The 13,801-nt window shown below is 33.1% G+C and overlaps 1 protein-coding gene across 3 annotated transcripts in view; it reads left to right on the top strand.

The window, feature by feature from the left end:
* The window catches only part of SLC10A7 (solute carrier family 10 member 7), a 208,712-nt gene that overhangs the window by 57,719 nt on the left and 137,192 nt on the right, over window positions 1-13,801 (top strand). Inside the window, exon 5 of one of the 3 annotated variants that reach the window (XM_069492940.1) lies at window positions 4,037-4,075. The exons of 1 other annotated variant lie outside the window; for it this stretch is intronic. In XM_069492940.1, coding sequence (XP_069349041.1) covers window positions 4,037-4,075 — 39 coding nt within the window. Of the gene's footprint in view, window positions 1-4,036; window positions 5,226-13,801 lie in introns of those variants that run through there. One more of the 3 variants, XM_069492942.1, reaches the window with a different exon arrangement.

The following is a 13,801-nucleotide window of genomic DNA, read 5'->3' as shown; positions in this document are numbered from 1 at the left end:
CACAAGAAGTATTTGTTCATTCATTCATTCATTTGACAAATAAGGCAAAATTCTTGTTGTGATGAAGTATTCTAGAAGGGGAATGGGTTTTGAAATTGTTTCTAGCCAAGGAATATTAACAAGAGAAGTGCTGTATTTAAAAATCAGTGGACTATCCCAGGTGTGGCTTTCAGAAGGCAGAGAAGAGAAAACTCAAATCCCAAGAGTGTCTGTTAGTATAACCCGAAGGGTCCTATTTTCACAACAAATTATCTTTGGTGGCTCATATTTGATCTCAGTTCATGAAGACTGTGTTCTCTATAGCCATGTTTGTGCTAATGTAAAAATAATAGTTGATTTTTTGTTTGTTTTTAAAATCAAATATTCACATGCTGTAGATGCTCCCAAAAGATGTCTTCTCTTCATCCTGTGGCTTCTTATGCCCCCCAGCACAATGATGTGTGCTCCAGAGTGTGCTCAGCCTCCAGCCTGTGAGCAACCAGCAAGACAGATCACTGACATCCTCTTTGTACTACAGTGGGGCTGCTAATGTCCATGATGATTAATTTAATTCTGCCCTGGATCTGCAGGAGATGTAAATAGATTTCCTCTACTCCTTTTACTATTTTTTTTCCTCTTATTTTCTTTCATCAAACAGGACATTATGCAAGTTTTTCTCCTTTTTGGAGAAAACATGCAACTAGCATGCATAGTAGGAATTGAAATCTTAATTTATTTTTAAATAAAATATTATATTTTTAATACAAAGGGGGTTCAAAAAGCAAACAATAAATGGCATAACATTTCACTACCCTCATAATCCTTATTGAAATTAAAAAAGTAATGTGTTAAAAAAATTAAAAAGCCAAACATGACAAACAGAACAAAATGAAAAATAAAAATGACCCCCTTTTAATCCCGTTCAACAAATTTTACCATAGTTAGGAATTTTTTTGGTGATCCCTTTCAGAAAAAATGGTGTGTTTTTATACTTTATCTGTGTTTGTGTGTGTATGTGTGTGTGTGTGTATGTACACAATAGGAATTATACATACTTTTAAAACTTGCTTTTTCGTTTAAAATATCTGAGCTGGCTTTCATTTATATCAGTGTATGTAGATCATCCTTTTTTAATGGTTGCAAGGTTTTCCTTGATAATTCTAGATTTTACTTAACTATTGCTGTATTGCGGTGGTAAGTTTTAAAACATTATTTATGTTAAATATAATTTATATAACTATCATAATAGGAAAGTTCAAACACTTTAAAGGAAGTAAAACAAGATGCTGTGGAAGAGGTTCTTAAATTAGATGAGAGTCAGAAATCTAGATCGCCTGTCATTGCTAGTGCTTGGTTGTGGTACCAGGTGTCAGATCGAGTCTTCTGTGTCTGCCAATCCTTGGATTCTGCCAAACACACACATAGAATAACTTTGTCCGAATGAAAGACTTCGGACATTTCAGGGAATCCTACTTAATTCATCAGTTCAGTTAATGAGGTGGTTAGGATGAGTTTTATTAGATTCCTTCCTTAGAAGACCTTAAACTATAGGTCATTTCAATACAGTGTGACAAGTGCCATGGCAGAAAGAGATAGGCTCGGGATGTTCTGGCAGCAGGCATGGGGACATTCAGTCTACCTGTAAGTGTAGATGTGTGTGTTTGCTAAGTTGTGTGTGTGTGTGTGTGTGTGTGTGTGGAGAGAACATCTTGGAAGGATGATGCCCACGCTGAATCAATAACTTAAGTGAAAGTCACACAGGTAGAGGAGGAAGGAAGAGTATTTCTGGCCAGGGAGCAAAGAGGTAAGAAGTGGCATGATGAATTTGGGAAATTGCAAGTAGTTTAATGTTGTCAGAATACTAAATTTGAGGCAGGGAATGAGATGGACAGAGACCTGTGCATGGAGGGCCTTGTACATCATTCTAAGGAGCTGGCGATTCCTCCTTAAATCAAAAGACATGTATGTTTTTTATGTATCAATAAAATACTCTCTAAATATTTATCATTACTCTTCGGAACTCTGGAAATTATGATTTCCAGAGTTGTATGCTGCAACTGCAGAATTAAGCCAACTATTAGCTTAGTTATCTGTTGCTGTTGGGCCCAAGATCCTTGGTTCGGTGTCTGATTTCACATGGTCTTCAAAATACCCGGAACCTTACTTATTCAACCGCTTCACAGAAGATTGCCAGAGCTCACTGCATGGGAGAACATTGTAGGTGAGTGAGTTCAAATCAATCACCACTGTCAGGGAAACAACTAAGAATGAGTTGGCCTGTGGCATCTTCAAGTACCTAAAATATCCCATCACTAGTGTCACTGTTATTTTACAAAATGCAAGAACACAGCCAATTCACATTAAATATATTGCTTGTGTTTGGGTTAGAAAAGAGAACAGGTGGGAATGGGAGTATGGCAGTTTGATCTGATGAGTAGTAGTTGGTACTTATTTTACTTTGACTTTGGAGTCTTTCCATGTTTCGTTAACTGCTAGGCAAAACTGCTAGTTACCTAGTATAAGGTTAGTGAAAGGCAGTGGAAAAAAATGAATTTGGAAGAGAGGAGCTCAAAGGGGAAGACCTCATTCCTTTACTAAAAAGAGAGATAAATCCATTTTAGGTACAAAGTAGGGTCTAGATGTAAAAATGGTTTGTGGGCAGTGTTCCCTGTTGATCTCACCACAACTTGTTTATTTATACTCTTTTACTTACTTTTCTCCATATATAAAACTTGTTCCTGGAATCATCCATAATGTAATTCCAGGAAGATGTGTTAAATATGTTGCTATAGTTTACAGTTGTCATCTGTAATGTTTTATTTAGCTAACTTTTTTTTTTGCACTGCTCCCTGTACAACACAAAACACCATATGCCATTGTCCCTGTCAGGAAGCAAAGGTTTCCCTAGTCTGTGCCTGTGCCTATGTTTATGCCACAGAGGAGCTGTGGTCCAGTGCCATCTTTTATTGATAGGGCCAGCAAAGGAGAAATCTAATGAAATTATCAAAGCTTTGAATTAATTATGAACTGGAATAGGAGAGCTAAGCTCTCTGGAGCCAGGGATCTCATTACCCATTCACTCTCATTGCATCCTCTTCTGGAGCAGAAGGCATTTTCAGCTACGGCTCTTAGCCTGGCTTTGGACTTTATTCAAACTTACTTAACTGACATCCTCTTTTTACTACAGTGTGGCTGCTAATGTCCATGATGATTAATTTAATTCTGCTCTGGATCTGCAGGAGATGTAAATAGGTTTCCTCTACTCCTTTTACTATTTTTTTTCCCTCTTATTTTCTTTCATCAAATTGGATGTTATACAAGTTTTTCTCCTTTTTGGATAATGTGGAAAGGTTTCAGGACTCTTGGTGTAGCTTCATTGAATATAGTGATTAATTTAAAGTTAAGAGCTATATTAACATCTGCTGTGTATCCATGGATATTTAGGTAAGCACAAAGTCAAATATTTCTTCTTTGAATTTTGAACACCAGCTTGAAGTTTTTCTTGCTTGTTTTTACCTTAGAATTAATGGTAGAGCAATGACTTTCCTGGTCTTAACAGCATTATTCGTGTTCCTAGTGTGTGTTGTGTGGGAAGAACAGATCTCACCTTGTGGTTGTAGTTCACAAGACTGTGCTCACTGACAGGGAGCAGTTAATGTTTGCCTTACAATTCTGTTTTTCCTTCTCCCCGTAATATGAATTTTTTGGTGAATAAATCAACCTCTGATTGTTTTAAATCCTAGTAGCAAAATCAATAACAACAAGGTTTCGATTTAGTATTGGTGATGATTCTTTTGGTGCTGTCATAGAGGTTCAAGGCATGACAAGTCTTTTCTGCCTGCTTTTGAGACCCATTATTTACGAATTCCTAAGCTGCAGCTCATCTATCTTAGTAAACTACAGGCCACTGGCAATTTTTGTAAGCAGTGACTAACTTTGCTTTATAGAATCAATGTTTTAAGGTTTTGAATAGTGGGGGAAGGGAGAATGATCATCTGTGCTTTTCCTATTTTCTATTTATTTTCAATGAGTTTTTCCCCCCATTTATTTTCTCTAGGCAGCTGCGATATTTAATTCAGCCTTTGGAAGTTTTTTGGTAAGTAAATGTGGTTTAATTTGTCTATTATAACTTTTGCTGTGATATCATTTGTATGAAAGATTTAGCGAAAACTGGACTTCTTTTAATCTTTGGCTAAATATAAGAGTTCTTGAATCTTTTCATCTGCCATTATCCATACTCTGAAGAAAATTAGTTAATAAATAAAGCAAATATTCTTTTACAATATATTTTGGAGGCTTGGGTTTTAATATTCCAGTTAATGGATTCAAGGAATCAATTAAAATACTATGTGTCTCCTTATAGAGGTTATGTCAATATATTGATCATTTAATGAGGTCTTTTAGATTATTATTATTTTGTATCATGGGACTGAGGATTTTGAAAAGGAAACATGACCCAGCTGGTCAGAAAGGGAATGCTAATTTACTTGTTGACATGTCATTTGTTTTGTACATTTCACTGTCAAAGAAGCTACTGTCTTGGATACTTCTGAGAAATCTATATAAAAAAATTTTGAAAGGAAAATATGAATAATAAGTAATTTGCAAGAAAATGTGATTTTTTTTGAGATTAGAACTATTAATATATGTAAAAAGAGTCAAAAGTGGTTCAACTTTCATAAGTAGAACAAATATAAGGATGTTATTTTAGCATTTTAATCATTATTTTTAAAAAACATGATATAACAAAGACAATTTGTGTTATGAAAGAATGAGAAGGAAATTAAGTTTTCTGTTAACTTAATATTTTTATTTATACCCTGAAACTTTGCTACATTCATAAAAATAAATTAGAATATTATGTTTTTAGGTGCCTAACTCATTAGCAGATAGGTAATACAGTGATTTACAAATAATTGAGAATAAAATCAGAGGGGTACAAACTGGCTCTTGAGTCTAGGTAAAATATCAATTACCTCTGTTTAAAATACTCTGTATGTCAATTATTATTACATGTATTTAAATGTAGTTAAAGCTTTTAAACATTGTTACATAGTATTAATTCTACATACATAGTGCTGCACAGTTTTTAACATCCCATAGCCTCACAGAACTTTTATGATGTAGTTTTTACAAAATATATATTTAGAATATATACTGTTTTTAAAGAGGTAGTAACATTTTTTTGTGATGCTGTATTATTACTGGGTTTTAGAAGAGAGATAATAAAGTCTATTTAACAAAAATGATCTCTTGGGCTACTTAGTTTAGACTCAGTAATATTTTGTTAAGTCATTATTTCACTTGTCCAAGTATTATTCAGTATGTTGTCACAAGTGTTTGACAGAATAATATCTATACAACATGATTTTGCTTGAAGCCAGTTTTTGTATATGTTTTGGAATCCTATGCATTCACTACCAAAATATGGATTCTTAAATTGGGTTTCTTTCTCTTTACAATGTCCAGGCTATCTGAGAAAATAAACTTGACACAATTGTCTGAATAACTGAAGCAAAATACACTGTTTGCTTGCTGGGGAGCAAGCTTACTAAGTATGGTTTTGAGCTTTGCACTGACTATATGAACCTACCATATTTGTTCTACCAGGTGCAATTGTTTGATAAGGTCCTTTGAAATAAAACTTGGTCTGGTGGTTTTTTGGGATTTTTATTATGTTCTTTCTCTTCTAAGAAGTTGTGCATTCTCACTCCATAGTCTTCCGCTCTTTTTCCTTTATTCACTTTTTTCCTTACCTTAATTCAGTTAATCAATCAAAGGTTTATTGATCTCCTGCCACACGGAGGCAGTTTTCCAGTATCTGTAGAAGGTGCAAAGAAATATGAGGTGGGTCCCACTAGATTGTGGAGATGACACATAGAAAAAGAAATACAATGTAAAAGTTAACAAGCTGAACAAAAGATGTTACTGGAGATATGACTGTCAAATAAATGGCATGGGTGATGTGCAGTCTGAATTCAAAGATCTGACAGAAGTGATTTCTTTGAGCTGGGCCTTGAAGCATGAGTAGGACTTAGCTGGTAGAGAAGAAAGAAGAGGAAATAGCATGAACAATGGCAGAGACAAGTGCGTTTTCCATTTTTCCCTCCTCTTGTTTTCTCTCCTTTTTCCTAAAGTTGAAAATTATCACAGAGAGTTTGAGAATGAAAATTATGATTGGGCACGTTTTATATTAGTGTTATAAGAGAAACAATTTTTTTTCTCTTTTTTCCCCCGTCTCTTCACCATAGTTACAACAAAATTTAGCTTATTACACATGGATCTGAACTGCATCAGTTAGAATTAGGTTCAACTTATTTAACAGAAAAAAATAATAATGGTGACTTAGATAAAGGTTTACTTCTTTATTACATAAAACCTGAAAAGAGGCTGTCTAAGCATGGTGTAGTGGCGTCATAGTCTCATGATGGGTCAAGACGTCATCTGTCTTTCTCTTCCACCATCCACAGCATGCGGTTTCCTTCCTCAAGGTTGCCTCATCGTCCAAAATAGCTGCTCCACAAACATAGCTCCAGCCCAAACAAGATTTTGGATAGCAAGGTAAAATAGTGAGAAAGGACAAAAGCTAAAGTCTGCTTTCTTTAAACAGCATTCCTGGAATTCCAACACCATACTTATTGCAGAACTGAGTCACAGGATCATACCTAGCTACTGGAGAGATTGGGGAAATATGGCAATTTGTCAAGAGCTAAAAATTAGATTTCTGTTACTAAGGAAGAAGAGGAGGATAGATATTAAGAGACAGCTAACACTTTCTGCATATAAGTAATATACAGCAGTTGTTAAAGTTTTGAGGAAAGAAATTAATCTCAGTTGAATGATAGGAGAAAGTTTCAGGAAGAAGTTGTTGCTTGAGTTGGGATTGGGAAGAGAACTTATTTTAGAGGAGGGAAATTCTAAATTAGAACCTTTATATTTTATTTTATTATTCTTAAAGGGTGGCATTTATTACAGTTATCTGGAAATTTTCTTTATAAATGGAAACTATCCACCTATCCTTAAAATCTAGGATTATGGTCAGCAGTATGGTTTCTGGAGTCAGACTCTCTGGGTTTGAATCCTTACTGACAGAATACTAACTCAACCATATATAACCTTCCCTACATATAAAATGGGGCAATGATAGTACCTAAACTGTAGAGTTGTGGCAAGGACTAATTGGAATAATCTATATAAAATGCTTGTATGATATGATAGAAATCCCTCTGAGCAAAAATTTACGTCTAAGTTTTTGTCCAGGCTCTGCCATGAATTTTTTTGTACATGACTATGGACATACATAAAATGAAGAAATTTATTATCTCTGACTAAGCCATATGAGCTCCAAAATATACCGATTCAATGATTATTCTCTGATTATGAGTGGTCATTCCTTTTGTATGTAGGTAATGGACTCTGAAAAGGGTATATATTTCTTAAAACTTTGAATGGAAAGCCTTTATTAGAAGAATTTTTGAAGAATGAACTCTCAGGGCATTCTTGTTGATTTTCAGACATCTGGGTATACCAAATAAAATACTGTACATATTTATAGCTAGTTTAATAATGTCCCTGGTCTAATTTAAACACAGTGTTTTTAAGAACTAATTGTTACAGAAAACTGTTGTTGTGTTTTAATGTAGCTAGACTGGTAATAACTAATGATAGATGAATTCAATTTACATAAATTTCAGACCAAGAGAATATTTTAAAATCATGCCACAGAGGATTGCTTTAAGTTAAGAAGTTAATGTCATTATCTCCTCCTCTCATTTAAATTGTTCCATTTACAATAATTGTGGAGCATAATAAGTGATTTGAGATTTCCCTCTTAATGAGGTTTTAATAAAATTTGATAGTCAAGCACCCTGAATAACTAAAATGCTATCAAAATTTATACACATATATATTTTTTTCTATGTAAAACCATGTATTTCAAGTTCAAGCATCTCACATGTTGCTTCTTCATCAGAAGAAGGTTTATTTTGGCTTTTTTTTTTTTAAATAGATATTGGCAACTTTTAGAAAAAATTCCATTTGCAAAATTCTCTCTTTAATTTCAAAAGATTCAATTGTGTTGAAAAAAAATTCTGAAACTAAATTTAGATCACATGATTTGTTAGAACTTTAGCATTTTTGGTTTAGAGGCTGAATTCAATGTTTCCATATCTCCAAGAATTACAGGTCAAAGTTTAAAAGGAAAAGATAGAACTTTTATTAGTTTTGGTAACTCCTGATCTTGAAAGGAAACCCTAGTGAATGACAAAGGTGATCATGCCAAATTGAGTTTTTAGTAACTATGTTATCCCAATGTTAGAGCAATTCATAGCAACATAAACGTCAGAATTTCAGAAACCATATCAAGGAGTTACAAATTTAAATTATCTTTGTGAATCTAAAAATCTAGTCTAAAAAAAATCTATGAGTCACTGTTTGCTTTCTAAATCTCTTCATTTAAAGTGTCAAGAAGTGGGTTTCTGTCACATAGTTCTTCTTTAAAATACTCATTACTGGAACTAGCAGAAGATATTCTAAGATGAACAGTTTTCTTTTCATGCCAGATCATAGGTTAAAAGGAACTTCTTGCCCTGGGCTCAAGAACTAGCCAGCACATATTTTTCTTCTCTTACCCAATTGCTCTGTCTTCCCTCCTTGCTTTGGCTGTCCCTGCCCCTTACTGCCTTACTTTGTAGAAAGATTTGAATAGTTAACTAATGTTATTGTAGTTGCTAAAAGAAAAGAAATCCCAAACACAAATGCCATGTTTTATTTAATAGCTTGTGGTATATATTTATCACCTTCTTTAATTCTTCTTTCTTCTGCAAAACTACAAGGCTACTTTATTATTTTTGGTAACTGCTGAGCTTGACGGGAAATCCTAGTGAATGAAAAAGATGATCATGCCAAACTGAGTTTCTAATAACTATGTTACACAGCATTAGAACAATGCATGGCAACACAGACATAAGAATTTCCGAAACATTTAGAATGATCAGAGAGGAAGCACATTAACTTTGTTGCGCGTTGATTGGTGTGGGACACTGCTTTTTAAAAATTAGGGCAAGAATCTCAAATGTTAACAAAGAAGCTTAAGAGTGGTACTAGACAAGACTCCATTGTTAATTTTGTTTTGCTTTACCTAAGTCTAGGATGTACTCTAGGATGGAGTATCTCATTTTGTACCAAATTGAAGATTATGCTGATTTTTTTTTTTTTTTGCACTTAATTTTCTTAAAATCTCAACAAACCCAAATTATTCACTCAGGATCTTGGTCTTTCCCCCAAAAGTTCATGACTTCTTTATAATACAGATTTTTTATTAAACTTAAATGTCAGAACAAACAACTTAATTTTTAAGCAGTATTCAGTACCATCTTATAGGATGCTATTTCAAGTTCATCCTTTTACTGCTAAGAACTTGATAAAACCAGCTTTCTACATGGCCCATCCTGGGCTTTAAAACTTGTCTTATAAACTGTGTTCAGATAAATGGAAACTGGTTTCCACCTTTACAAAATGGAACCTATCATCATGCTATATATTTCATCTGATCAACTCTTTGGGCAAATGAACATTGTAAAAGCTGGATTTCTGAGAACAGACTACTTTCCCTTTAAAAAATACCATTAGTTCAATTAGCAGTGTTGCATAAAATATGAAAATAGGATAGAAAATTAACACACATATATTCTGAGTCCATTAGATTCAAGGCACTTTTCTAGATACTGAAGCAAATACACAAAACATAAATATGTGAAAACATAAGTAACAATACAAGATTTAAGAAAGAGGGAAGACAAAAAGTGCCTTCAATGCAGTGCTTTCTGGCATTCAGGCACCGTTGTGGTTTTTACCGTATCAGCATACTGTTTATTAAATAAGACTAAAGTTAAATAAGGCTCACTTTTTAAATCAAAAAATTTTTTCAAGCCAAAACTTTACGTAAATAAAAAATTATTTTGTCATGAATAGAAGGTAACAAATTAAATCAAATGGAAAAAAGCTACTAGTAATTTGTAGCTAACCTCTGCTTCCTACATAAGGCTCTGTGTTTGATGACTGCCTTTCTTTTGATAAAAGGTGAAATTAACACCAGTACTAAACCAAGAACTTTCCCTTTCTGCAATCCAAAGGACTGAAAAAGCTTTGAAAAGAGACCAAGTTTAATCACTAATTCTCTGTCCATGCCTCCTTCAAGCCATCTTGATTTGAATTACACTCTGGGAAATGCTGTTCTCTGAAGTCATTTCTCAATCACTTTATCAAAGAGGTCAATTAAAACTGTTTGGGGAGGTCAAATGAGGAAACCTGCAGAATCAGGGACTCTGACAAGCTGAACATGTTTGTGTTGCTTTCACTAGATAGAGTATTTTCTACATAACACCTGTCCAGAAAAGCAGTATGCATGTGTATACCAAAGAGCCAAACATGTTTATAGAGATAAAAATATGCTGTAATGCTATAAATAGCTGTATTCGGATTTGTTTTTAAAACAAGCTCTTATCTGAAGTGTGATCATTGTAAATAAAAAATGGTCTTTGTTACTTAATAAAAATGTATAGAATCTTTACCTACTCCATTTTAGTAGTGTAATGCTCTGTGCTGTCTGACAGGACTTGTGTAGCAAGTAAATGCATTAGTCACAGTGACCATTTTTCTTGCAAATTTGTGACACAGATTTAATTATAGGAATGACCAGCAACTTACAAATCTAATTTTGGCAGAGGCTGAGGCAACTTTTTTTTTATTTTAATAATGATGGATTTTTTTAAAGCAATGATTTCATTACTATTTAAAGAAATCTACTGGTGTAGAACTAGCCAATTGACTGGAGTTATTTTATTACCCTTTAACAAATGCCATGTACTTTCATTTTTATTTTTATTAATTTTTAAAATGTCATCATTCCCAAACTGGAAAAGTATTTGCTTCTATACCCATTTGGATAAAAATAAATAAATATAAATTATTCTGGGCCAGGATGTTTCTAAAGGAGCTCCTAAGAAGCACGATCCTAGCAGTTGGTTAAAACCAAAATTAAATTTTCTTAATTTGAATCTAGCCTGCTACGGAACTGCTTAATTTATAGCCTTTAGTATGAGATGCCTACTAATTACTAATTGATAATATTATAATTTGGCAAACAGTTCCCATTTATCTGTTTCTGTTTCTCCGAACTAAAAACTTAGTGTGATTAATCTATTTATTGAGCTAATATTTTGAGGTTTGGTGTATTAGTATGATGAGCCAAACAGTTAAGGCTCCTGTCTTCATCTGCATTACAGATTGTTAAAGTGAGAATATCATCTCCTAACTGGATGTGTGTGGTGGTAGTGGTGGTGATTAGTGTTAAATATTTTCTTACAATTTCTTGAAAGCTTTTTCCATTATTAGTATACCTCATTGACTCAGATCCCACTGCCATTCCAAAATAAATCCAGGCATGTGGAGCAAAGCAGGAATATATGCATAAACCATATAAACTTGTAGGTTCTACAAGCTAAAGAGAACCTTGCCTTTAATTGTTGGTTCTTGTAATGAAAGCAGTGTCAGACATCCAAACTCCATCATGGACTCAAGATTTCAAGTAAACATTTGGCATTTCTCGAAAAACCACAGTCTGTGTTATTGAAAACAGCAGATTGTAGTTTAAAATAAAAAATAAAATCATTTTCTTTAGCTTGGACTTACTGCATATTGCTGTTTGATCTTATAATAATTTTTTTTTAATGAAAGATTTGTGGACTTCCTACTATGTGATAGGCTCTTGGATACCTTCTAGAACTGAAAAAATAATAAAAAAACATGATTCTTGCCCTTAAGGATCTTAAAATTCCTAGATTTAAATGATATTTTTTATAGTGTGATTTCCATAGACATCCTAATTCTGAATTGCCCCCAGGTGATTTGGAACCACAGAGTTTGAGGACCACTTACTTTAACTATAAAACTTCAAGTAAAGTAGGTGATTTTCATGTCAGTTATTTTAAAAAACTGGTATTTTTGTTGCAACTTTGAAGAAAACCGGATTGGCAGGTTTGTGTGCCTGCCAATTTAGATGTTTCCAAAAAGCAGTTTATCAGGCACCAGATTCAGTTTTTAAGTATATCAAAAGCTGACTTAGAAAGGTGCCTTACCATATATAACCTACTCTGTGGGAACAATGTGTTAAAAATTAACATTTTAAAAAATATTCTAATTGTAATGTGGGTTTATTATATTAATAAGACTTTTAAAAAATTTTTGATAGAATCACCTAGCTATAACTACTATTAGCATTTTGGTCTGTGTCCTGTATATTATATAGATATAGTTACAAAAGTGGTAATACATGATATAGACAATTTTATTTTCTTCTTTTTCCCTTTAACTATATATGAGCATTTCCCTATGTTCTTGTTTCTACCTTGACAGTTTGATTTTGTTTTATATAATCATGATATAATATGTAATTTTTTTGGATGGAATGTTTTTCACTATTATAAAAAAAGCTGCCACAACATTTTTGTACATAAATATTTGTGTTTCTCCCTTTTAATTATCCTCTTTAGGATAAAGTAAATGGGTAAAATGCTATATACTTTTAAAAAATTTTTGATATTGCTAAATTACTCCCAGAAATATTGAACCAATTTATCATTTTACCAAGAGTGTACAGAAATATTTATTTTCTTTTACCTTCACTAACTCTGGTTATTGGTTTTTTTCTAAAAAAGTTTTAACAACCTTATATTTTATCTTAATTGTAATTTTTTTGAGTTGATCTTTTATCTGTTTATTATTTAAAATTCTTCTATTATAAATTATTTGCTCATATCCTTTGCTCATTTTTCTTATTGAGATGCTTATTATTTGACCTCAAAAGCTCTTTGTATATTGAGGATTTGAATACTCTATTGTATACTTTACAAATATTTTTCTCTGTCTTTAGCCTTCTAATTTTTCTTTTGTAGGTGAGGGGGGTAATATTTGATTGACAGAAGTTTAAAACTTATTTAAGTCAGATTTACTGAGGTAGAATTTTTATACAGAAAAATTTACCCATTTCAGGTGTACAGTTCTATGAGTTTTGACAAATGTGCGTAGTCATGTAGTGAACACCTCAATCAAGACGAAGAGTATTCCCATCACCTCAGAAAGTTCCTTCTTGCCGTTTTGTAGTCAATCCCCTCCACTATCTGTAGCCCCTGGCAGCCAGTGAATTTTTTCCCTGTCCCTATACTTTTACTTTTCCAGAAAGTCATATTAAGTGGAATCACACAGTATATACCTTTTGGGTGGTTTTTTTTTTCACTTAGCATATATACTGTTGTGGTTCATCTATGTTGTTACATACATGTGTATTAATAGCTCATTCCTTTTTATTGCTAAGTACTATCACACTGTTTATCAATTTAACAGTTGATGAACTTTGGGTTCTTTACTATATTTGGTGATTATGACTAAAGTTGCTATGCATATTTGTATACAGGTTCTTGTGTAGACATATGTTTCCATTTCTCTTAGGGAAATACCTATGCTGAATTATATGGTGAGTATATGTTTAACATTATAAGAAATCACCAAACTGTTTTCCAAAGTGGTTGTACCATTTCACATTCCCAGCAGGAATGTATAAGGACACCAGTTGCTCCACATCCTCGCCAGCCCTTGGTATTAGCAATATTTTTTATTTTAGTCATTCTGATAAGTGTGTAGTGGTATGTCGTCATAGCTTTAAATTTGTATTTCTCTAATAACTAATGATTATTAGAGTCTGACTTTTTAATGTGCTTATTTGCCATCTATATATCTTCTTTGGTGGAATGTCTGTTCAAATCTC

The sequence above is a fragment of the Eulemur rufifrons genome, chromosome 18 (assembly GCF_041146395.1).
Source record: "Eulemur rufifrons isolate Redbay chromosome 18, OSU_ERuf_1, whole genome shotgun sequence".
Classification (NCBI taxonomy): Eukaryota; Metazoa; Chordata; class Mammalia; order Primates; family Lemuridae; genus Eulemur; species Eulemur rufifrons.
Note: the sequence above shows the minus strand (reverse complement) of the source record. Positions and strands in the feature narration are given on the sequence as shown.